Source organism: Ranitomeya variabilis, chromosome 6, assembly GCF_051348905.1.
Source record: "Ranitomeya variabilis isolate aRanVar5 chromosome 6, aRanVar5.hap1, whole genome shotgun sequence".
In the NCBI taxonomy this organism is placed as follows: domain Eukaryota; kingdom Metazoa; phylum Chordata; class Amphibia; order Anura; family Dendrobatidae; genus Ranitomeya; species Ranitomeya variabilis.
The window spans coordinates 69653843-69679990 of NC_135237.1; the positions used below are offsets into that span (position 1 = coordinate 69653843).

General features: G+C 45.5%; 1 protein-coding gene across 3 annotated transcripts in view; it reads right to left on the reverse strand.

Annotated features, from left to right (window-relative positions):
* Positions 1–26148, reverse strand: part of DPP6 (dipeptidyl peptidase like 6) — a 1889424-nt gene that overhangs the window by 117569 nt on the left and 1745707 nt on the right. For all 3 annotated transcript variants that reach the window (XM_077268631.1, XM_077268628.1, XM_077268630.1), the window contains exons 9-10: positions 15454–15608; positions 9465–9562 (exon numbers count right to left, since the gene is read on the reverse strand). In XM_077268631.1, coding sequence (XP_077124746.1) covers positions 9465–9562; positions 15454–15608 — 253 coding nt within the window. The remainder of the gene's footprint in view (positions 1–9464; positions 9563–15453; positions 15609–26148) is intronic.

Genomic DNA, 26148 nt, shown 5'->3' on the forward strand with positions numbered 1-26148 from the left:
GAGAATAAGAGCACAGGCACTACACGCATAACATGGTGCCTCTGTACGTCACTGTATTATGGAGAATACTTCCATTATACTGTAGATATGAAGCATCTCTGTATCATTATTACTATAGCTAAATTTTACTTGACATTTAATACATCACAGGCCATTGAAATGTCAAGTTAAAGTCTGCTACAACAAGATGTATAGGAAACTGGAGGCATACCGAGGAATGGTAAGACCCCATAAAAGGTTAGAAGGATTGCACAAACCCAAAACATTTTTTAAAAGCTGAACTTCAAGTTTTGTCTGATATGCAATTGTTTTTTTTTAGTCAACTAGTTCTGTACCTAAATGTACAAAGTAAAAGGGAACCAGCCAACTGATTCATTCTAACCCAAACCATGAGCAGCATGAATAAGAAGCTGGCTGTGTTAAGGCCCCGTCTCACATAGCGAGATCGCTAGCGAGATCGCTGCTGAGTCACAAGTTTTGTGACGCAACAGCGACCTCAGTAGCGATCTCGCTATGTTTGACACGTACCAGCGACCCGGCCCCTGCTGCGAGATCGCTGGTCGTGTCGGAATGGCCTGGACCTTTTTTTGGTCGTTGAGGTCCCGCTGACATCGCTGAATCAGTGTGTGTGACACGGATTCAGCGATGTCTTCACTGGTTACCAGGGTAAACATCAGGTTACTAAGCGCAGGGCCGCGCTTAGTAACCCGATATTTACCCTGGTTACCATCGTAAATGTAAAAAAACCCAAACACTACATACTTATGAAGAGACCGCAGGTAAAGAAGGATGCAGGGACAAAAAGGAGCCAGAAAGCAAGTAACGTTTTTGTTAACTTTCCTTTAACTTCCCACCCAACAAAGATAACAACAGTTTTCCACGCAGGGAACTTAAATACAAGATCACAATTTCTCAGTAAATCCTATCTACTATATAGGCGCCCTGAACTATACCCGCGGAACGCGACAACGCTTCACTAGTGGCCCCCTAACAAGAAAAAGTCAACAAAGTTCACTTATCAGCGCTGTTTCAACGATGCAGTCCTGATGGTGAAGTTCCGTCAGCGACGTAGTCCTGATGGTGAAGTTCCGTCAGCGACGTAGTCCTGATGGCGGGGGAAGGAGGTGTCCTCTGTTGACGAGCCCAGGTGCAAATTCGAGACCAGAATGTCTGTTGCGGTGCTGCGTCACCCCCTGCAGGCGGACGTTGATCCGGGGTAACAGTTTCCAAGTCCAAAGAGGAGTCTTTTCGAGGAGAATTAGCAGAGTAATCCGTATCAGTGACAGCTGAGACAAACCCAGGAGGAACCGGAGCACTTTCTGGCAAGATACTCCCGGGAAGCGCGGTAATACTGTCCCTGAGATGATCAGCGTTACCCCTATGCTTTGGGGGTCGCTGACGACGGTTGCGCCGCTTTCTGGGGGCTCTGGTAATTGTCCGCAGCGTCTGCTGCACGTTCTCCCCCTGTTTCCAGCAAGTTTTACTGCGGCCTGCACACACACGACAACTCCGCTGCAGTTTCCTCCCCTGAGAGATCTCCCGCGCTTCTCTGCCCCTGCTTTCGCACGCTTTTCCTTTTATCAACCCCTCTCCCTGCGTCACTCCGTCTCCTGTCACCTCCGCCTGGCTTCTCATCCGCCCTTCAAATTCGTCCCCCGGAACCCCGACTCCCGGCAACAATGGTTCCACCCGTCCGTACGGCTCGCCAGGTCCCCGTCCCCTACATTCCCCCACCCTGTATGCTCGCCAGTCCCTGGGCGTGGCCTTCGAACTGACAAGTCGCCCACCCGACGGATTGTTCCACACTTGAGTCTGTCTAGCGTGTAAGTCAGGACTGTAGCGAGTTGGGGGTCTACCTGCAGTAGAACGTTCAGAACGTCGTAGCTCGGGTCCTTGTGTAGGGGGTGTCGGGGGAATGCAGTCAACGGAGGGGCGTCTGATTAGGGGTAGTGTAGTAGTCGAGATAGGGGGAGTATTTTGACGCCGTTCTTCTTCTTCATCATCCTCTTCATCCCACCAATGGTTGTTGGGGGACTCGGTTGTAGGTGGCTCTTCCCTGATTGCGGATTCTGGGGTGTCCGAGTCAACAGAGCGACACAAACGGAGCATGTTGCGATGGAGTATGCGAGTACCTGTACTTCCGGGGACTTCAGATCGCACTTCATATACAGGTCCATGCGGGTCTAAACGGCGAAGTACCCGATAGGGTGTTTTTTCCCAATGGTGGTCTAACTTGTTTTGTGGTCTTCGCTCTCGAACTAGTACTCGATCACCTGGCCGGAACTCTGGGGGTTCTGCTGTAGGGGTGCTCCGATGCTCCACTTCCCGAATTCGAGTGTGCACCATCCGGTGTAAGGTCCGCAGCCGATGTCGATGATCACGCACCCACGAAGCCATCCCTGCTCGGGGGCCCTCTTCCTCTGTAGACAGTTCCAGATCTGTCACGCCTTTCCCTGGGCGTCCAAAGACCACTTCATACGGGGTGCGTCCTGTGACTTGATGAACTCTATTGTTGTAGATCCACACTAGGTCAGACACATACTCCGGCCAGCGGGCCTTTTGATCCTGTTCTAGCGCACGCAACATTTGAAGCAGAGTCCGGTTAAACCGCTCACAAGCCCCATTTCCCTGGGGGTGATACGGTGTGGTGCGTGACTTATCAATGCCGTAGAGACGATGCAGCTCATCCATGACTTTGCTCAAGAAACAGGCGCCTTGATCCGAATGTATTCGCCTCGGACAGCCGTAAACTTGAATAAAGTTCTTACAGATAGCGCTCGCCGCCGACTCCGCTGTCTGATCACGGGTAGGGGTGACTACCGCGAATTTTGAAAAATGATCTACCATAACGAGGCAGTATTCGTAGCCTTGATGCGCTGCTCCAATGGTAATGTAGTCTATCATTAATACTTCAAAAGGGGCAGACGTCGTGATGCTCTGCACAGGCGCCCTTTCCTCCGGTGACTTGGTTAACTCACATTGTCGACATTGTCTACAGGCAGTTTGTACTTCCGCAAGCAGCCGAGGATGATAGAACCGAGTTTGCAGCCACTTAAACGTCCTCTTCACCCCGAAGTGTGCCCCGGACTCATGAGCTTCTTTAGCAACTGCGGCCACCACGGGCCCTGGTAAGACCATCTGCCACGTCGGCTCGGAATCTGCCTGAGCCATGGTTAAGTGGCATAAGAGCCCGTCCTGAAGAGTTAGGCGCTCCCATTGCCGCAGAAGAAGGTTCAAGTCTGATGGGAGAGTTTGTCCAGGAGTTCTCACGGGCAATAGACCATTCGTTATCCACTGTCGTTAGGGAGCTAGTTCCTGGTCTTCCTGTTGCAGCCGTATCCATTCGTCCCGACTCTGAACCAACAGTCCTGTAGCCGTTCCGTTCCCAGTCTGCTCCCGGCTCACAGCCGTCCGAGCAGTGCCCCCGATGGCCTAGGGGATTTCTTCTCCCTCCAGCTCCTCATCTCGGTTAGTTCTTGGGGTGTTCTTTCGCAGATGGGATAATGCGTCAGCATGAACATTCTCCGCTCCTCGCTTGTAGAGGATACGGTATCTGTACTTGGCCATCCGGGCTACCCAGCGCTGTTCCAGGGCACCCAATTTCGCATTTCCCAGATGTGCCAATGGGTTGTTATCCGTGCGTATCAGCACCTCAGAACCGGCCAGGTACTCAGCGAACTGCTCTGTCATAGCCCACACCACGGCCAGCAGCTCCACCTTGAAAGAACTGTAATTGTCCGGGTTCAACTCAGAGTCATGAAGAGACCGACTCGCATAGGCAATCACTCTCTCCCGCCCATCTTGAACCTGAGACAACACAGCCCCTAATCCCTGAGAGATGCCGTCGGTGTGTAGGATGAATGGTTGCGAAAAGTCCGCATAAGCCAACACCGGCGGCTCCATGAGAGCTGTCTTCAAGTCCCGGAATGCTGCTTCTTGTGGCTCCTGCCATTGTATCTTCTTTCCCCGTTCCTTGGGGGAGCTTCCTTTCAGCAGGACTTGTAGATTGTGAGAACGGCGAGCAAAGTTCTTCACGAAGCGCCGGTAGTACCCAGCGAGGCCCAAGAACGCCCGTACATCCTTGGCGGTCTCCGGTGTGGGCCACTCCTGGATTGCGGCAATCTTCTCCTGTGATGGCCGGACTCCTTCGGCGGACACCACATGCCCCAGGTACTCGATCTGTTCCCGGAACAAGTGACACTTCTGGGGTTTCACCTTAAGCCCGTATTTCAGTAACCGGTCTAGTACCTGCTCCAGTCGGCACAGATGTTCCTCGAATGTTGGGGCATAGATGATGATGTCATCCAGATAAATGAGAGTGGCCTCGAAGTTCAAATCCCCCAGACACCGCTCCATTAATCGTTGGAAGGTGCCTGGAGCGTTGGCCAGCCCAAACGGCATCCGATTGAACTCGAATAGTCCCATGGGAAGGATAAACGCTGTCTTAGGACGATCTGCTTCTGTCATCGGGACCTGCCAGTATCCGCTGGCTAGGTCTAAGGTGGAAAAATATTTGGCCCGACCCAGCATGGAGAGAGACTCCTCAATACGGGGAAGTGGATAAGAGTCTCGGACGGTGCATGCATTTAGCTTACGGTAGTCCACACAGAACCGGAGCGTGCCGTCCTTTTTCCGCACCAGCACGATCGGGGCAGCCCACGGGCTCTGACTCTCGTGGATCACTCCCTTTTGTAGCATCTGGCCTAACAACGTCTTTACTTCCTGGTACATCTGCGGGGGAATCTGTCTGTACCGCTCCCTGATGGGCACTGTATCCCCGGTCGGAATTCCATGTTCGATGGCCGTGGTACAGCCAAAATCATCTTCATGTTGTGCGAACACTTTAGCATAATGTCCAAGGAGTCGCTGCACTTGTGAGATCTGTGATGGATCCAGGCCCGATAATTCTGTCCGCATGTGCTCCAGAATAGTTTGACCCTTCCGAAATGCTATCGGCTCAGGATCCTGCGTAGACCGGACACTGACCATCCAGGGATCAGGGGAATCCACCTTTAACTGCAAAGTATCTGGAGGGGGCATCACTTCTAAAGGTCGTAACACCTTGGCCATCTCACTTCGGACCCATAGCACGACATCGTGTTCGTCCACATTCACACATCGCACTGGTACGGCCCCATTTTTAACAGTAGCCAGAGATCGGGCCACCAGCAGTCCTGTGGGCAAAGGGGATGTAAAGGTGGGCTCAATCTGTACTTGTACTCCTTCTAGAGGGATGCGAGCTCGTATGGGCAGGGATATAACAGTCTGTCCTGGGGGGAACGTCACCTTTGTTGTCGGGGAAGTAATTACTCTCCCTAGTATGTCTCCCTCCTGACAGGTCTCTTGTACCCGGACTTCCCTCACTAACTGTCTGAACACGGAGCCCTGAGGTGTACTGGTCCCCCACTGATTGAGTGTCTCTTGCGTAGTCTCCCCTAACAGAAAACTGCCAAAATCTTTCAATACATTCATCCCCAAGGTAACAGTATGTTGTGGGCTGGGATCTCCCCGTGTTAACACAACCCCCCGGCGGCCCAGGTCCTTCCCACATAAAGATATTTGCATCCAGGTGACCCCTTCCACTGGGATGGGCAGCTGATTGGCGGCCTGTAACCGAATTACCGGACCCATTAAGGTCTGACTGTCAAAGGAAAGTGTTTTCTAAAATATGCCTCGGGCATAGTCGTGACTTGGGACCCGGTGTCCACCAGACAACGTACAGCCCGCCCTTCAAACTCTGCCCAAACCAGGGGGCAGCTGGCAACCAAATTTCCGGGACTTTCACCACCCATCCGCGGGGACTCTGACTCCGAGCGTCGTCCCCTTAGCTCGGAGTCCTCTAGTTTAACGCCTGATGGGACGAGGCCCTCCCTCCCCGGGGGCACTCCCGTGCAAAATGTCCGGCCTCCCCGCAACCATAGCAAACACCGGGGGCTGGATAATATCCTGGACGAGCGCCACGAGCTGGACTCCTAGACCTTTGTCCCCGGGGTAACTCCCTTGGGCTTCGCGCATTCTTTTTAACTTCAGCCAGTTCGTCTCTGATTTGTTTTAGCTCCTGCCGCATCTCTTGAACCCACGACGGCTCACCCTCTCCTGCGGCGGCGGTCTGGATAACCCTAGTCTCTCCTGTCGGGACCGTCACCCCCCTCTCTTGCTCCCGGGTGCGGGCCTCATTGCCTATGTCGGAGAAAGTCAGGCGCGGGTCGACCCGCACTCGCTCACGTAGAGCCTGTTTGGTCAACTCATCTCTCAGTCCCGTCACCAGCTGGTCGCGCAGGGTCACGTCCACATGTCCCATCCCCATACCATCTTTCCGCACGATTGCAATGTTTAGCTCTTGCAGAGCACTCATGTACTGAGTGACAGTCTCGCCCTCTTTTTGTCGCCGTCTAAACAACCGGGCCCGCAGCTCTCCCACGTCGGTGGGGTCCCCGTGCGTCCCCTCTAACACATTTAACACCCGGGTAAAAGTATTCCGCCCTGTGGGGGGTCTCAACATCACTGAATCCCGGGCCTCTCCGTCTAAGGCCATAATGGCCACCTCTGCTTCCAGGGCCGGGGTCATAGGATGCATTCTCAGCAGCCCCCGCATCCTTTCAGTCCAGCTCCACAACAACATGTTGCTCCCATTAAATTTGGGCAGATTATTTAACATGGCCCCAAATGAGAGAGACGCTCTCGGCCCAGCCCCATCCTCCGTATCTTCTGGCTCCCTCTTTGGATCCTGCATCCTGCCGACTACGCCAAATGAAGAGACCGCAGGTAAAGAAGGATGCAGGGACAAAAAGGAGCCAGAAAGCAAGTAACTTTTTTGTTAACTTTCCTTTAACTTCCCACCCAACAAAGATAACAACAGTTTTCCACGCAGGGAACTTAAATACAAGATCACAATTTCTCAGTAAATCCTATCTACTATATAGGCGCCCTGAACTATACTCGCGGAACGCGACAACGCTTCACTAGTGACCCCCTAACAAGAAAAAGTCAACAAAGTTCACTTATCAGCGCTGTTTCAACGATGCAGTCCTGATGGTGAAGTTCCGTCAGCGACGTAGTCCTGATGGTGAAGTTCCGTCAGCGACGTAGTCCTGATGGCGGGGGAAGGAGGTGTCCTCTGTCGACGAGCCCAGGTGCAAATTCGAGACCAGAATGTCTGTTGCGGTGCTGCGTCACCCCCTGCAGGCGGACGTTGATCCGGGGTAACAGTTTCCAAGTCCAAAGAGGAGTCTTTTCGAGGAGAATTAGCAGAGTAATCCGTATCAGTGACAGCTGAGACAAACCCAGGAGGAACCGGAGCACTTTCTGGCAAGATACTCCTGGGAAGCACGGTAATACTGTCCCTGAGATGATCAGCGTTACCCCTATGCTTTGGGGGTCGCTGACGACGGTTGCGCCGCTTTCTGGGGGCTCTGGTAATTGTCCGCAGCGTCTGCTGCACGTTCTCCCCCTGTTTCCAGCAAGTTTTACTGCGGCCTGCACACACACGACAACTTCGCTGCAGTTTCCTCCCCTCAGAGATCTCCCGCGCTTCTCTGCCCCTGCTTTTGCGCGCTTTTCCTTTTATCAACCCCTCTCCCTGCGTCACTCCGTCTCCTGTCACCTCCGCCTGGCTTCTCATCCGCCCTTCAAATCCGTCCCCCGGAACCCCGACTCCCGGCAACAATGGTTCCACCCGTCCGTACGGCTCGCCAGGTCCCCGTCCCCTACACTTACATTCCGGTGTCCGTCAGGTCCCTTGCCGTCCGCTTCCCGCACTGACTGACTGCCGGCCGGAAAGTGAAAGTACAGCACAGCGGTGACGTCACCGTTCTGCTGTTAGGGCCGGCGCTCAGTCAGGGCAGGAAGCGGACACCGGGGGACGCGAAGGTGAGTATGTACTGTTTGTTATTTTACATTTTACACTGGTAACCAGGGTAAACATCGGGTTACTAAGCGCGGCCCTGCACTTAGCAACCCGATGTTTACCCTGGTTACCCGGGGACCTCGGCATCGTTGGTCACTGGAGAGCGGTCTGTGTGACAGCTCCCCAGCGACCACACAGCGACTAAACAGCGACGCTGCAGCGATCAGCATCGTTGTCTGTATCGCTGCAGCGTCGCTGTGTGTGACGGGGCCTTTAATGCAGCCATGTATGTTTTACCTACAAACTGGCTCTCCATGCATGTGTTGTGCCTGTCACACAGCCGCGACACATGCAGCTGCGGCTCTGTACAGCTGATCAGCCGGATTCCCGATGCTGCTTATTCAGTAAGCGCTATAGCTTGCCAAATAAGGAGGGAGCCAAAGATATTCGCTCATCTCTAGTCATGAGTGGCTTGACACAAGGAATGCGACACTTGTAGCCCATGTCCTGGATACGTCTGTGTGTGGTGGCTCTTGAAGCAATGACTCCAGCTGCAGTTCACTCGTTGTGAATCTCCCCAAACTTTTTGGATGGCCTATTCTTAACAATCCTTTTAAGACTGTGGTTAACCCTGTTGCTTTTGCACCTTTTTCTACCACACTTTTTCCTTCTACACATCTTTCCATTAATATGCTTTGATACAGCACTATGAACAGCCAGCTTCTTTAGCAATAACCTTTTGTGGCTTTCCCTCCTTGTGGAGTGTGTCAATGACTGCCTTCTGGACATCTGTCAAGTCAGCAGTCTTCTCCATGATTGTGGAGCCTACTGATACAGACTAAGGGACCTTTTTAAATGCTTAGGAAGCCTTTGCAGGCGTTTTTTGTTAATTATTCTAATTTACTGAGATAATGACTATTGGGTTTTCATTGGCTGTAAGCCATAATCATCAACATTAACAGAAATAAACACTTGAAATGGATCACTCTGGTTGTAATGACTCTATATATTATATGAGTTTCACTTTTTGTATTGAAGAACTGAAATAACTCAACTTTTGATGATATTTTAATTTAGTGAGAAGCATATATATCTCTCTATATATATGTATATATATATATATCTATATATAATATAATATATACACACATACACACACAAACACACACATATATATACATATATAGTACCTAAAAAATGTTTGGCCACACGGTGGTAGTCAATTTCATCCTCTAGAATTCAGACCTTGTCACTTCAGTGTCACAGTTTGCAGAATGTATGCTGGATCACTGAGTTAGATAATTGCTCTTGGATAGCAAATATACAGTTGTCCTGCTGGCAATGTAAGGGTTATATGGGCTTAATCTGCAATGTGCAGGAAGAATATGACATATATATATGTTCCAGGGTAAACAGAGGTTTAAGACTTCTTGCTCTACCGGAACCATAAAATCAGCGCAGTCTTTTGTATCAATGAGGTTTATGTTACCCAATATTATTAATATCCTTGAAGAACATGTTCTACTTTCTTGCTTTCCGGTTCTTTGATGTAAATCAGAATATGAATGAAAAGGACACATATTCTCTATGAAGTGAGCAGTTGTCCAGTCTACTGTACCTCATTCTTTGATCATCGGGGGGTGTCATTTCCACGTGGTGAAGAGGCCCATTCAAGTTAACAACATGTAAGGTGACAACTGGATTCTCAAAGCCAGCCTAGAACATGAAATACCGAACAATCATAAAGTTTATGCTTTTATCATTTCAAATGCATTAAATCTGAGTGTACAATGTGTACAATGCCAACTAGACTTCAGATGGATGGGCCAAATGGGAAGAAACATGGCTTTATTATATATGGTATGAAATGAATATATGTATGAAACACCTGCTAGAGAACTCAGTGCTCGTAGTGTTCACATAAATCCTGTGTTAGCGCCATTTCTTACATATATCTCACCTCACCAAGAATATATCCCATATATATGGATGAGCTGTATGCATATTTGGCAAACTCTTATGTTTGCATGATGAATTTTTTCCACTTACGGTTTTGAAATCCATATTGTAGAAAAAAAATTAAGAAATGACATGTTACTTCTTATTTTTCCCTTGAAATGAATAGGGAGTTTTATTCAAAGAGTATTTGAAGCTGTGGATTTTAGAGCAGAGCTTGCTTCAAAGGCCAAGTAAATAATACTCCATGTGAATATACTCTTAAATTTACAAAAAAGTCAAAAGCTTGTACATAGCACAGATGCAACACATGTAGCTGCAGTGGCTACCTTGGAGAAAAGCAGCCAAGCCTGGGTTGGTCCCATTCCTACTGCTATTTATTGGGAAGAATCTGTACAGAACTCCCATCAACCAGACAAAACTGAATTGTTAGCACCAAAAGGCTGGGAAGTAACTTAAAGGAGTTGTACAGTGGGTACGGAAAGTGTTCACACCCTGTTACATTTTTCACTCTTTGTTTCATTGCAGCCATTTGGTAAATTCAAAAAAGTTCATTTTTTTCTTCTTAATGTACAGTCTGCACCCCATCTTGACTGAAAAAAAACAGAAATGTTGAAATGTTTGCAAATTTAATTAAAAAAAAAACCTGATATATCAGACTATCATATTTAAGTCGCATGCTGTCCATTTCCTTGTGATCCTCCTTGAGATGGTTCTACTCCTTCATTGGAGTCCAGCTGTGTTTAATAAAACTGATAGGACTTGATTTGGAAAGGCACACACCTGTCTATATAAGACCTCACAGCTCACAGTGCATGTCAGATAAAATGAGACTCATGAGGTCAAAGGAACTGGCCAAGGAGCTCAGACACAGAATTGTGGCAAGGCACAGATCTGGCCAAGGTTACAACAAAATTTCTGCAGTAGTCAAGGTTCCTAAGAGCACAGTGGCCTCAATAATCCTTAAATAGAAGAAGATTGGGACCACCAGAAATCTTCCTAGACCTTTTTGGTGATAATTTTAAATGATATGTGTGGAGAAAACCAGGCACTGCTCATCACCTGCCCAAAGCAATCCCAACAGTGAAACATGGTGGTGGCAGCATCATGCTATGGGGGTGTTTTTCAGCTGCAGGGACAGGATGACTAGTTGTCATTGAATTAAACATGAATGCGGCCAAGTACAGAGATATCCTGGATGAAAACCTCTTCCAGAGTGCTCTGGACCTCAGACTTGGCCAAAGGTTCACCTTCCAACAAGACAATGACCATAAGCACACAGTTAAAATAACAAAGGAGTGGCTTCAGAACAACACTGTGACCATTCTTGACTGGCCCAGCCAGAGCCCTGACCTAAACCCAATTGATCTCTGGAGAGACCTGAAAATGGCTGTCCACCAACGTTCACCATCCAACCTGACGGAACTGGAGAGGATCTGCAAGTAAGAATGGCAGAGGATCCACAAATCCAGGTGTGAAAAACTTGTTGCATCATTCCCAAGAAGACTCATGGCTGTACTAGCTCAAAAGGGGCTTCTACTCAATACTGAGCAAAGGGTCTGAATACTTATGACCTTGTGATATTTGAGTTTTTCTTTTTTAATAAATTTGTAAAAATTTCTACATTTCTGTTTTTTTCAGTCAAGATGGGGGGCAGAGTGTACATTAATGAGAAAAAAGGAACTTTTTTGAATTTACCAAATGGCTGCAATGAAACAAAGAGTGAAAAATGTAAAGAGGCTTGAAAACTTTCCGCACAACTGTATCTCCTATTCATTGGGACCCCCACTGATTGAGAGAATGGGGCTCTGAAGAACTACAGGTGATTAGAGTGGTGGTCAATCATATGCACTTCCTCCATTCATTCTCTATGGGACCACTAGAGATAGTCGAGCACTGGACTTCAATGGTCTTCAATACTAATGAATAGATGGAGGGAGGTGAGAAAATCAACCACCGCTATATTCACATCTGGCTTTTCAATGCACTGGTTTTTCGGGATCAGTAGGGACCCCTGTGGTCAGACCCCCAGCAGTTGATCAGTTAGCTGTTATTCTTTGGATAGGAGATGAATCATGTTTGGAATTTATCTTCTTTAATGAGGTTGTTCCATGAACTACATGAGGAGATGTACAGTAGCTGATTGAGCATTTTCTTCTACACAGACACTTAATACAAACTTTTTGAAGGTCTTTCCAGATGATGTTTTTTGTGATGCAGCAGGAATAGAAGCTTGTGAAGTCGCAGGAAGGATCCATCTCGCTGTACTGTGAGTTTATGACACTGAACCTCCCAGCTCTTCACACCGCTACACATAACTGCTGCTCACATCTCTTCCCGACAGATGTGTCTCATGCGCAAACCACCCAGGGACTGGTGTTCTACACATCAATGTAAGTGTATGAAAGTCTTGTAAGCAAAATACACGCTGCGTGTCAGTGACTGTGTCATAGTAAAGAGGGACGAGGGGAGGCTTTGTTACTTCATGTTTAGCAGCTGGAAGACACTTGTTTTTTTGACATATTCTAAGGAAATAATGCAGCAGTAGAGATGAGGGATTCGAATCTAAACAAATGGAATTCATTTACAGTTTTTGAAACTTTGAGGATTCAAGCGAATAAGAATTTTGGGCAATCCACTTCATGTGAATCAAGCAAAATGGTGATAGGTTGGCTGCCATTTTTCTGGACTATAAAAGGCATTGAAGGGGTTAAAAATGTAATCTGTCACCAGGTTTCTGGCAGCAGCATAACGTAGAGACAGAGACCCTGATTCCAGCGATGTGCACTTACCGTGCTGCTTAGTGTAGTTTTGCTACAATTCCTGTTTTATCAACAGTAGATTATTATTAGAGGGCTAGTAAACCTGATGTCAGATAGTCAAGAATGAGCACTGTGTATCACCACTGATTGACAGCTATATGTGTCATGATCCATTTTTGGATTTGTGACAGCTCTGGTTCCACTGTGATTTAAATGTAACTTTTTTCCTTCAGGCCAGCAGGGGTTAATGTCAGTTTCCCTTGCTGAAACTGCAGGGTTGCTAGGTCAGCTGATGTGGGTGGTGACCACTCCCACAATCCTTTAAATAGTCACCTGATGCATCAGCTGACTGTTGGTGATAGAGCAATCTATGTTGACCAAGCCTGGAGTAAGGAGCTTGCTGGTTGCACTGGTGAATCTGCTGGTTTCGTGGAGTTCATGGTCTGGGTGCCTTTCTTCTGCTGTGTGGTGCTTTGCAGCAGAGAAGGCTACTAAGCTAAGTTTGGTGTTTTATCCTCATCTGTCTCATGTTTGTCACTGTCCCCTGTGTTGTTCCATCTGCAGTGGTGAGGCTAGTGTCCTTGCCGGCCAGTGCACTATCCAGGGCAGTGCTAGATGACAGCGAGGGATGAGGTTCCTAATGGCGGTGGGGGGGAAAGGACCCACTAAGGGCATTAGGGGAGTGCAGGGTCAGGCTCAGGTTTGAGCATGAGGTGACCATTCTTCATTCCCAATCAGTAGGGCCTTCCTCTTCCGATTTCCATCCTATTGTGTGTGTTGTGCCATCCGTTGACGGACCCCCTGGTGGGATCGTGACAATATGCATACAAGCCAATCAGTGGAGTGGGGGGGGTTATACAGAACTCAGTATTCAGAGAACTGCTAGATCCGCAGAAGAGAAAAGCAATTTTATCAAAATAACAGCAAGCTGCCCAATAAGTGATGCATCATTAGGGTCTCTACCCCTACATTATCCTGCTCTCAGATGGGGGAGCCAAAACCAGGAGATAGATTATCTTTAATCATCCCAACATAATCATTAATTGTTCCTTAATCAGCCCCTCTGCTCTGACTTTCCCTTATATTGTCATGAGTTTGCTCAGCATGCAAATGTCTCATGAGGCCTCATCTGTGGCTAGGACTCAAGAAATATCATGATGTTGATGTGACCATATGTCATGACATATTTAGGCTAGCAACCTTCCTAGTAAGGGGGTGTACTAGGGGATGAAGATGCCAGGACACGTTAAAATAAGACTAGAGCAGAGCGTGGACCAAAGTGGAAAGGAGTGTGGCTGGAAAAGTGAGAGCTGGGGTGAAATATCATTTTATTTTCATTTTTTAACCTACGATTATATTATGCTGAGGGGTCTGCAGAGATCTCAAATGATAATAGGGTACATTCCATTGAGAGTAAATAATTCCAATATAAATCGGCTTTCTTGGTCTAATTCGAGAAGATCTTTCAGATTGAGTTCAATCAGATTCGTTCATCACTAAGCAGCAGTGATAAAGTATTATGCAATGGCTAAATCAGTAATTCCAATATATAATTATTTTATGTTTATACTGGGCAATTAGGTTTATAGCATTATTTTAATATAGTACTTTAGACAAAATTAAAAAAATATATTATTTATTTTTTATTTTATGCAAAATAACTAAAAGCAGACTGTACTTTTTAACACAAATGTCAGAAAGTCTGAGCTAGTTTGTTTTTATATATTTTTTTATTTATACTGGACAGAATTCAGACATATTGGCCTTGATTCATCAAAACAATTTCGCCAGAATTCTGGCATAAGTTGCTTTGAAAAGTTGCAAAATTTTGTAAAGCTCATAATTGCACAAAAATTATGCAACTCTTGCCAGTTTCTCCCAGCTCTGAAAAATGGACAGAGCTGGGGTGGGATGGGAGGCACCGCAAGGGCATGACTCCACAGCTCATCTAATAAGTGACAAGCTATGGCATTCCTTAAGCCGGAAATCTTACTCCAGTCAGGGGACTAGAGTAAGATTTGTGGCGAGGTGCACGCCACTTATGATATGCTCCTGACTCATTAACAGGCATGTGCCTCTTTATGGATCAGGAGCATCTGACTTCAAGTTACTACCTCATCAAGACCAGCAATAAAATTGTACTGCACTCTGGATCCTGTCATGGACCATTCCAAATTTCCAAAAGTGGCCTAATATCATAGTATCTTTTAAAGGACCCAAGTTTAGGTACAGTTTTTGGACTCAAAGGTTTGATAGTAAACAGCAATTCTTGTTAAGTTGGTTTAAGATAGATAGATAGATAGATAGATAGATAGATAGATAGATAGATAGATAGATCAGTGAGATATATAATCAGTGTTTTGTCTGTGTAGCTTACTCTACATGTATTTAGCTATTAAATAAATAACTGAAAAAAATAGCGTGGCAACCTCCCAATTTTTAATAACCAGCCAAGAGAAAGCAGACAGCTGTGAGTTGGTCTTATTATGCTGGGAGGGGGCCAATAACCTTCAACCTTACTGGCCTATTAATATCAGCTCACAGCTTTCTGCTTTGCCTTTGCTGGTTATTCAATATGGGGGGACCCTAAAAAATGGCATGGGGCCACCTTATTTTTAATAACATGCTATGGGAAAGCAGACAACTTGCCAGGAGTGGACTATTATCAAAGTATAGTGGACCCAAGTTTAGGTACAATTTTTTGCCTCAAAGGTTCGATAATAGACACCAGTTCTTGTGAAGTTGAGTTAAAAAACAAAACAAAACCTAATTGGCATAGCTCTTATCATGATCTAAACATAAAATAGATAAATAGATAGATAAATAGATATATACCGTATTCAGATATTCAGTTTTATTGCAGACATTCAAATCTGACATGTATCTTACCTTTGGGTAATGATAATTTTTCACTGTTGGGTAGATGGATCCTGTATACACAGGGATTTCCATAGTGGGGACTTTGGTATCATTGATTGTTGTATATGCTAGTCTGGCGCCATCTGGAGCCCACCAGTGTGCAATGTGAGTTTTAAATATTTCCTCTGCAAATAAAAAGTAAAAAAAAAAAGTAGGTTTATGTCAAATTGCAAAAAAAAAGTAATTTAATTAAAATAATAAATAAAAATAATGAAATGAACATTTTTATATATGAGACATTTTTATGTATTCAATAATACCAGCAAAGAAAAGACAGTTTTCAATCAAAAAGGTTGACTTATATTAACTCTTATTAACAATTAAGCTGTTTTTTTATTAGTTAATTGCCCTGGGATTGTTCTCTAAAAATCCTGAGTTTTCAGTTTCAGCTGGTTATACATGAGAAATTAAATGTAAACTAAACAAAGGAATGGTTGATCAAAAGGTGACCAATCTGAGCCAACTGAGAAAGAGACAACTTTTATTAGCAGCTTGCAACTTGAATAATTGAGGTCATTCCCTATTATCTCAAGGGTTTAAAAAGGTGGGAAATTTGCTTCTCAGTGATTGTCACCATGACCCATGCTTCCTATCATTATTAATAATGTTATTAAAAGGGGTTTTTGTAAAATATTCAGTTATCCCCTTTTTAAGATTCTAGGGGATATTTTGCTGTTTTCTTTTGCTCTGACCTCTGGGACTCTAAGCTATCCCAAGAATAGGGTTCAGGAACCGTGAGAAGGTAGTTCTGTTTTCAGTAGAGAGCTCATGCTTGGCTTCTGCTCTTTTCCTTGTCAATGGGAATGGTGGAAACAGCTGAATATGTTACTTAACTTTAGCGGTCCCATAAATAGTCCCATAGACAGTCCCATAGATAGCCCCATAGACCATTGATGGAGAGGCTTTTGAGCATGCACATTGAATTCAAGACCGGGCCTTCAGAGCTCAGTTCTGGAGATTCCAGTGCCCAATTCCTGGGACTCTGAGGGTCCAAGGCGCCAAACACCCAGTCAGGGTTGAATATGTCATTGTTGAAACATGTGCGGCACCCCAGGGTCCTGGTCATCGCAGTGGTATTGCTTTCCTCTCGGGGAGAGTGATGCTACGTTTGGAGGCAAAGAAGGATAACTGCATCCAGGTATCACAAACATGCAACACATTTCACACTCCAGACCACCAGGGGGAGCTTTTGCTCCTATTTATTAGGTCACTCTCCATACATATATAACTTGTAGTCTGTAGGGAGTTAGAACGTTCCAGACAGTAGTCTGAGGTGGACAGAAGGTCCAAGGAGCTGTGCATGCCCTCAGAGCTGCAGCTCCCAGAAAGAGACATTCAGAAGGCAGAACTGTATTGCAGCGAGCGTGAAGGAAGTCAGAGCAAAGGAGAGGATACCAGAAGGGGACCAGCCCTACACAGGCTGCCTCCTTCTGAGGCGCAGAAGCCCGGTAGCCGGAACACCGAGGGAGTAAGGACCTTTATGCTTTGCTCCAGAGACTGGCAGGACAGCTAATTGCAGGTTACCTGTCCGCACCTATACCCAGGAGGCATGGTGGCATCTCTTAGAGGCCAGGGCATGCTAGAGTCCCTATAAACAGCCTCAAGCCACCAGACATACGGGTTTTGTCCTATCCTATATGGGGGACAGAGAGAGAGATACACCACATCTGTGAGACCCTTATGTGAAGCCATAGGCAGTAAGGGACTACAGCACTACAGTGCAAAGGAAGGCTATTGATTTCCACCTGGACAAGGGGACTCTGGACTTGCCTCCAAACTGGCCGGACTCTGCCTGCCCTGTGATGTGGTGCCCTGGACTATGGATGCTGAAGTCTTCAGTAAAGGTAAAGAGACTGTAACCTTGTGTCCTCGTTCTTCTCTGCGCCTCTCACCATCCACCTTCTACACACCGGGAAGCCCTGGGGACATACTTCACCTGTGGGAAGGTATACCATCTAGCTGCCATAACATCACCCCAGCGGACCCCTTAAAGCAGCGTCTGTCACCCTGACCAAATACCACAGGTGGCATCATGAACACAAACTTTATCCCTTTAAAGACCTCTCCCTTTTACATGGACGTCCCAGGGCCACGGACCGGGTCAGCCACCGTGACATCCCCCGTGAACCGAAGGACCCGGTACAGAGTACCCCACGACCCCATGGGGTGATCCACATGTGCAGCGAGATAAGGGACCCAAGAGGTAAGGGGGCCCAAACCTACTGCCAAAGCAGCAAATCACTTCTGGCACAGGCACATCATTGGACTGTTCTTGCACCGGGACCCTCTTCTGTCTATGTCCAGCCCTGCAGCTAGTCATCCCTTAACTTGCTATATTGGGAAATCCCTTTTAAGCCCAGAAATTTCAGACTTATTTTCCACTGTTACCTTTCAATGGATATGAATATATGGGAGCTCAGTGCTGCAGACTATTGCAAATTATCGAAAGATTCTACATTTTAGCTTTCAGGGAATTTGTATCAGGTGGTAATAATTAATACTCGGGGGCTTCACAGCAACATTTGCAATAGAGTCTATTAATCTCTGTTTTTGGTTGATAATGGCCTGACAGCAACTATGGAGAAGTTATAATGGTCATCATCATCACAATCAGTCATCAGCTACAGAAATAAAATGTGAAGCTCCTATGCCCCAATCCAAAACCTACTCTACGTCTTCCTATAATGCTGCATTTCCTCTGGGCCCCTCAAGCACCAGGGCCCGGATGTGACCCGCGCTACCAGTGCACCCCTATAGCTAGATCCATAATACACCCAATCTACACCCTGGAAGAAAGCCAATAAACCCAGAGAAAATAATCTAAATGCCGTCATGTTAAGTTTGCTCCAGACTGTCCTTATTTTCAGCAGTTACTTTTCAGCAAAAACAAAAGCACAATTGACGCCTCTCAGTTTAAGATCTGATTAATGCGTAAAGATCAGAGACATCTGAAAAGAAGATAACAAGTGAAGGAGCTGTCTGCAACAGTTACCATAGAAAAAGAACAGATCTGCAATTTTATTTTAGACATAATAGAAACTGAAATTTAACATCCAGTCAAACGGGACATGAAATAGAGATAAGGAAAATTGGGAAATCTATAAGTCTGTACATTCGTTACGAATTTTTTTATATATATATATATATATATATATATATATATATATATATATATAGACATACGAGAATCTCTTAAGGGAAATCTGTCACCAAGGGTTTGATATCCCATCTGCGAGCAGCATAATGTAGGGGCAGAGACCCTGATTCCAGACATGTGTCACTTATTGGGCTGCTTGCTGTAGTTTTTATTAAATCACTGTTTTTGCGGTTTCTGCAGTTTTATCAGCTGCGGATCTAGCAGTTCTCTGAATGCTGAGCACTGTATAATCCTACCCACACCACTGATAGCACCTTTGCCTAGGCAAAAAGCAGCCAATCAGTGGTGAGGGTGTGGCTGGACTTTGCAGCAGGTCAAGTAATTTTCTAGTGATAATCTCCTGCTGATAAAATAGTGATGTAATAAAAACTACAGCAAGCAGCCCAATAAGTGATGCATCACTAGAGTCTGGGTCTCTGCCCCTACATTATGCTGCTCTCAGATTAAGAAGCAAAAATATGGTGACAGATCCCCTTTAAAGAGGTCTTCATCAGGCATACTGTACTGGGATAGAAGTCCTAAAATAGATGAAGATAATGTATACATGTCAGGGACGTAACTAATTAATAAATACTAATTAGCGAAGGCATATGAATACACATTAGTGTCATCACCTCTATCCAACACAGTAGTTCACTGCTGCTCACTAACGAGGAAGGAGCCTGAGAGGACACTGCAGTCTCACTCATTCCACTTGAGTGACCAGTAATGACTGTACTGCATCTGTGGTGTTACATGGGACTGCAGGTAACATCTACTACAGTATCTTTACTGACAGTTAGTACAGTGTTAACATCTACTGCAGTTTCTGTACTGAGAAAAGTTATCACTGGGGTACATGTGGTGTTACATGGGACTGCAGGTAATATCTACTACAATATATGTACTGAGAGAGTTATCACTGTGTTATCTGTGGTGTTACATGGGACTGCAGGTAATATCTACTACAATATATGTACTGAGAGAGTTATCACTGTGTTATCTGTGGTGTTACATGGGACTGCAGGTAAAATCTACTACTGTATCTTTACTGAGAGTTAGTACAGTGTTATATGTGGTGTTACATTGTTACATAGGGCTGCAGGTAGCATATACTACTGTTATACTGTTATAATAGTAATTAATAATAATTAAATAAATAATTATCTGTTGGGTTACATAGGACTGCAGGCAATATTTACCACATTATCTGTACTGAGAGAGTTATCACTGTATGATATCTACTATATTTTTGCAGAAAGACAATCACATTGGTTTGCTATACTTTGACTTTACAGTTGAAGAAAAGGCGTTTAAATGGGCGTGGTCTGATAAAGAGGTGTGGTCTACAAAGAGGCGTGGCTACCGCACACAACAAGGAACCTGTTGCGAAAATTTGAACCTCACCTGTGCAAGTATCTCCATAGTGTCTCATAGTGGGATAATTAAAAATACTAGATATTACTTTCATATTATCCAAAAATGTATTTAAAAACTAGATGGTGGCCCGATTCTAATGCATTGGGTATTCTAGAATATGTATGTATGTATGTACGTCGCACTGTGAGTGGGGGTTAAATTCCGCTCTAATATCGCTGATTGGTCACGCTCAGCTTGTCCGATCAGCGAAGCGTGGTTCAAATCTGGCGCCAATTCGTGGCCGGACTGTGCCTGTTGCTGATTGGTCGCAGCCGGCCGGGCACGACCAATGACCGAAGCATTGTTTAAATACCACGCCAATATCACTGATTGGTAGCTCACAGCCGGCCGCGACCAATCACTGAAGCGGTGTTTAAATCCTGCGCCAATGTCGCTAACTGGTTGCGGCTGGCCGGGCGCGACCAATCAGCGAAACATGGTTTAAATCCCGCGTCAATTCGCGGCTGGACTGTGTCTGTCGCTGATTGATCGCTGGATGTTGGGGGTTCGGGGTGCAGGATATAATACAGCCACATAGTAGATAGCACAGCCACGTAGTATATAGCACAGCCACATAGTATATAGCACAGCCACGTAGTATATAGCACAGCCACGTAGTATATAGCACAGCCACATAGTATATAGCAGCCACATAGTATATAGCAGCCACATAGTATATAGCACAGCCACGTGGTATATAGCAGCCATGTAGTATATAGCAGCCACGTAGTATATATCAGTCACGCAGTATATAACACAGCCCACATAGTATACAGCAGTGTGGGCACCATATCTCACGAGACCGCTAAGTCATCTGGGTAATTTCGCAATGCATCTCTGGGAACAGAAACTGGCAGCAGCCTCGCCGCTCGCGCGCATCGGTGGACAGCGGAAGGTGAGAATAGCACCATTTTTAATTTTTTTTATTTTTAACATTATATCTTTTTACTATTGATGCTGCGTAGGCAGCATCAATAGTAAAAAGTTTGTCACACAGTGTTAATAGCAGCGTTAGCAGACTACGTTACACCGTGTTATGCCGCGGTATAACGCAGTCGGTTTAACGGACTGCTAAAACGCTATGTGGGCGGCGGGCGCTGACTGGGGGGGAGGAGTATGGAGGGGGCACTGACTGCAGGGTTGTAGAGAGCGGCCATTTCGCGGCTGGACTGTGCCCATCGCCCGCCAGTGACCAATCAGCGACTTGGGATTTCCGTGTCAGACAAACAGACAGACAGACAAACAGACGAAAGTGCCCCTTAGACAGTTATATAGATATAAATAGATCTTTGTTAGAAAACATGGCTCCCAGAGTGAGGTATTTACACATACACGAGCGGCAGACATGGAGATCCTCGCAAACATTCAGTAGTGGCCATAGCTAGCAGCTCAGATCTCCTCTTATATCATTGTGCTTCAACGTATACCGACAAATAAGAGCAAGAGCCGACATCCCTGCTAATAGCCTTCCATCAAAGGAAGCCGTGCCACAAAGCAGCCGAGAACACGAAACCCTCCACATCTACAATTTCCACCCTCTGTACAACAGGCTAGCGTCTAAGTGTCAAATCTGTAGGCATCTCCCCGGCCCTGCAATAACAGAGCGAGGGCTTCATGCTGGGCTTGTAATCAGTAATCAATCCATAGAAAAAACAGCAATTCACCCTACAGTATATCGAATATCATCGTACTCGGAGAGCTCACTTTGTCAATCACGAGCCCACTATAAGTCCCACTCTTTGTAATGTGCCACCTTTAAATTACAGTTATTTCTATCACTCCGGCCAAACATAGAATTATTTTTTTTGCTTCTTTTGTGCTTTTCAGAGTATACAGATGTCTAAATGGTTCCTTCCATTTAATTTAGTTTTTTCATCTTTTTTTTTCCCCACACAGATCCTTGTTGTAATTAAAGAGTGTGTTCACACTGAGGTCTTTTTCTTGATTTTTTGGAGCAGAACTGCTCCAATCAAAAATTGTGGTTTTTGAGACAGTCTGCTCCTAAAACTCAACAAAAAGCTCAGTGTGAACACACCAAAACATTATCTCCAGGTAAATCTCAGAGGGCAATAGGGCAATACTTTATTTCATTTTGCTTAGTAAAACAGAATGATGTGCATGTCCATAAGTTTACATATGTTTATACTTATTAGTCACTAATGTGTTAATTAAGTAATTTTAGCACAAGCCTAGATTTATTCATGGGTTGCAGTGGTGTGAATGTCACTAAGCCCTTAGCTATATATCAGCTCCTGGTCAAATCTGTGCTCAGCAAAAGGCTCTTATCCAAAGTCTTAGGCTGGGGTCACACATGCGTGTTTTACGTACGTAAGAGCGCAAAAACTACGTACGTAAAACTCGCATTACATACGGCACAATGCTTCTCAATGGGGCTGCTCCTATTAGCCGTATATTACGGTTCAGTATTATACGGCGTTCTACGGCCGTACAAAATCGCAGCATGCTGCGTTTGTCAGCGTATTGCGCAAATAATACGCCAATGAAAGTCTATGGGGGCGAGAAAAATACGGATTCCACACGGACCAGCAGTGTGACTTGTGAGAAATACGCAGTGGTGTTCTATAGAAAAGCCGGTAATTCAATTGCCGGCTTTTCATTTCTCCTTCACAAACCCGACAGGATATGAGACATGGTTTACATACAGTAAACCATCTCATATCCCCTTTTTTTTTTGCATATTCCACACTACTAATGTTAGTAGTGTGTATGTGCAAAATTTCAGCGCTGTAGCTGCTGAAATAAAGGGTTAAATGGCGGAAAAAATTGGCGTGGGCTCCCGCGCAATTTTCTCCGCCAGAGTGGTAAAGCCAGTGACTGAGGGCAGATATTAATAGCCAGGAGAGGGTCCATGGTTATTGGCCCCCCCGTGGCTAAAAACATCTGCCCCCAGCCACCCCAGAAAAGGCACATCTGGAAGATGCGCCTATTCTGGCACTTGGCCACTCTCTTCCCACTCCCTGTAGCGGTGGGATATGGGGTAATGAAGGGTTAATGCCACCTTGCTATTGGAAGGTGACATTAAGCCAGATTAATAATGGAGAGGCGTCAATTATGACACCTATCCATTATTAATCCAATTGTATGAAAGGGTTAAAAAACACACACACACATGATTTAAAAGTAGTTTAATGAAATAAACACAGCGGTTGTTGTAATAATTTATTGTTCTCGCAATCCATCAGGAACACCCTCGCTTGGCAAAATAATAAACGCACAAGATACATACCTTCTGGTGAACCGTCTCGTCCCACGAAGTAATCCATCTGAAGGGGTTAACTAATATTACAGGCAGGAGCCCTGCTAAATGCAGCTGTGCTCCGTGCCTGTAATCCCCGGCGAATGAATGAAATGTAGGTCATTGACCTACATTTCCTTCAGTCGCGGTGATGCGCCCCCTGGTGGATGTCCTCATATGACCTGGAGCGTGGGAAAAAGTTCCCAGGCTGCAGTTCATGAGAACATCCACCAGAGGGCGCCTCACCGCGACTCAATGTAAGTACAGATCACTGCTTTCCTTTCAGCACCCGGGGATTACAGGCACGAGCGAGTGGTTTATCGCAGCTCTGCCTGTAATATTAGTTAACCCCTTCAGATGGATTACTTCGTGGGACGTGATCTGACATCAGAAGGTATGTATCTTGTGCGTTTATTATTTTGCCAAGCGAGGGCCTGGAAATGGATTGCGAGAACAATAAATTATTACAACAACCGCTGTTTATTTCATTAAAATCCTTTTTAATCATGTGTGTGTGTGTTTTTTAACACTTTCCAACAATTGGATTAATAATGGATAGGTGACATAATTGACGCCTCTCCATTATTAATCTGGCTTAATGTCACCTTACAATAGCAAGGTGGCATTAACCCTTCATTACCCCATATCCCACCGCTACAGGGAGTGGGAAGAGAGTGGCCAAGTGCCAGAATAGGCGCATCTTCCAGATGTGCCTTTTCTGGGGTGGCTGGGGGCAGATGTTTTTAGCCACGGGGGGGGCCAATAACCATGGACCCTCTCCTGGCTATTAATATCTGCCCTCAGTCACTGGCTTTACCGCTCTGGCGGAGAAAATTGCGCGGGAGCCCACGCCAATTTTTTCCGCCATTTAACCCTTTATTTCAGCAGCTACAGCGCTGAAATTTTGCACATACACACTACTAACATTAGTAGTGTGGAATATGCAAAAAAAAAGGGGATATGAGATGGTTTACTGTATGTAAACCATGTCTCATATCCTGTCGGGTTTGTGCAGGAGAAATGAAAAGCCGGCAATTGAATTACCGGCTGTTCACAGATATCGCGCTGAATGAAATCTAAATACAGAATATATATATATGTGTCTCAATGACATATATATATATACTGTATACATGTTTTCCCGAACATTTGAGCACATAAATCCATTAGATGTCGGTTTTGCAAGCCTGCGCGAAAATCTCGCAGTACGGATGCCATACGGATTACATACGGAGGATGCCATGCGCAAAATACGCTGACACACCCTGACTACGGATCACTATTTTGGGAACATTTCTCCGTATTACGGCCGTAGTACGGACGTATAATACGTGGCGTATTGTCTTACGCCATGTGTGACTCCAGCCTTAGTCCATTGAGCAGAATCAATGGCAGCTTCTTTTGTATCGCAACTTGTTAAGATTAGAGATGAGCGAACCCAAACATTAAGGTTCGGGGTTTGTACCGGAGATGAGGTGTCCAGTGCTGAACCCCAAACACGGGTCTCTCTCAGAACTTTGTTTTAGTGTTCGGAGTTCCTAGAGAACTAGAGGGAGAGAGTTCTAGTACCCAAACAAACTGTGGACTAAAGTTCGGTCGAACCCGACGACCGTGAACTTCCGCGGGACCGTTCACCCCTAGTTATGATGTCTGCTTCAGAAAACCTATCAAAAAGATTTTAAATAAATGTGTAGAATAGGGTGTTTTATTTTATTTCAAATAAAAGATTTTATTCAAGCTGTGTGTTTATTTCAATACTAACTATGGGATTAATAATGGGGGCGTTTTATAGATGCCTGTCCATTATTAACCTCAGGGCTTGATGTCACCTGACAATACGAAGTTGACATTAACACCAACCCTATTACCCCACTTGCCACCACCACAAGTCAAAGAGCAAGGCAAAGCACCAGATTTGGCGCATCTTATGAATGAGCCATTTCTGGGGTGGCTCAGGGTTGATGTTGGTAGCTTGATGGGGTGGGGCAACATGTCTGGCCACTTCCGAGGCTATTAATATCAACCCACAGCTGTCTGTTTAGCCTTTGCTTGTTTATTTTATAGGGAGACCCAACGTCATTTTTTTTTCTGGGATCCCCTGTAAATTCACTAGGAAAGGCAAAACAAATAGCTGTGAGCTCTTGTTATTAGCCTGGGAACCTTTTGGGATATTGGCCCCTTTTCCCAGATTATTAACATCATTCCCTAGCCGTGGGCTTTCCCTCTGTCGGTTATGAAAATTGTAGGAGAGCCCACGCCATTTTTTTATTTAATTCTTTATTTTGCACAGCGGGGACACAGTGGGTGTAAATAATCTGTGATGGACCCTAACAGTTTATGTAGCTTTATAGCGTGAGATGTTTTGTGATAAATATCTTGTTCTAGAGCTTTTCTTCGATTTTACAGCAGACTTTCTAACTTTAATCATGTTGCAAGGCGTTCCCTTAACATTTTGAGATCTTTTCATCTATTCGGTATTCAGAATGGTTAAGTCTGTAATATTGGCTTTTGACCATGACATGAAACTAATCTACTTTCTTGGTATAATTTGAATGAAAATGATGACATTATTATTCTGCTGTGGCTTCAATCTACATCCTGATGAGTCATATAATCACACTGATGATGCGCGGACTGATTTTCTGCCGGTTAGCGCTCCAGATGTTTGGGTACACCTTTCTGTTAGACACTTGTCACCTCTCTGGTTAATAGCACCATGCACGGCAATATGTCACAGCAAGAGCTCCAGCTATAATCTCTCATTTTTGTTGTCAGCACAAAAGCACAACTAACCCGTGGCAATACATCGCAGGGAATACTATATGAGCCGCGTAATGTGCCACTCACATCCACA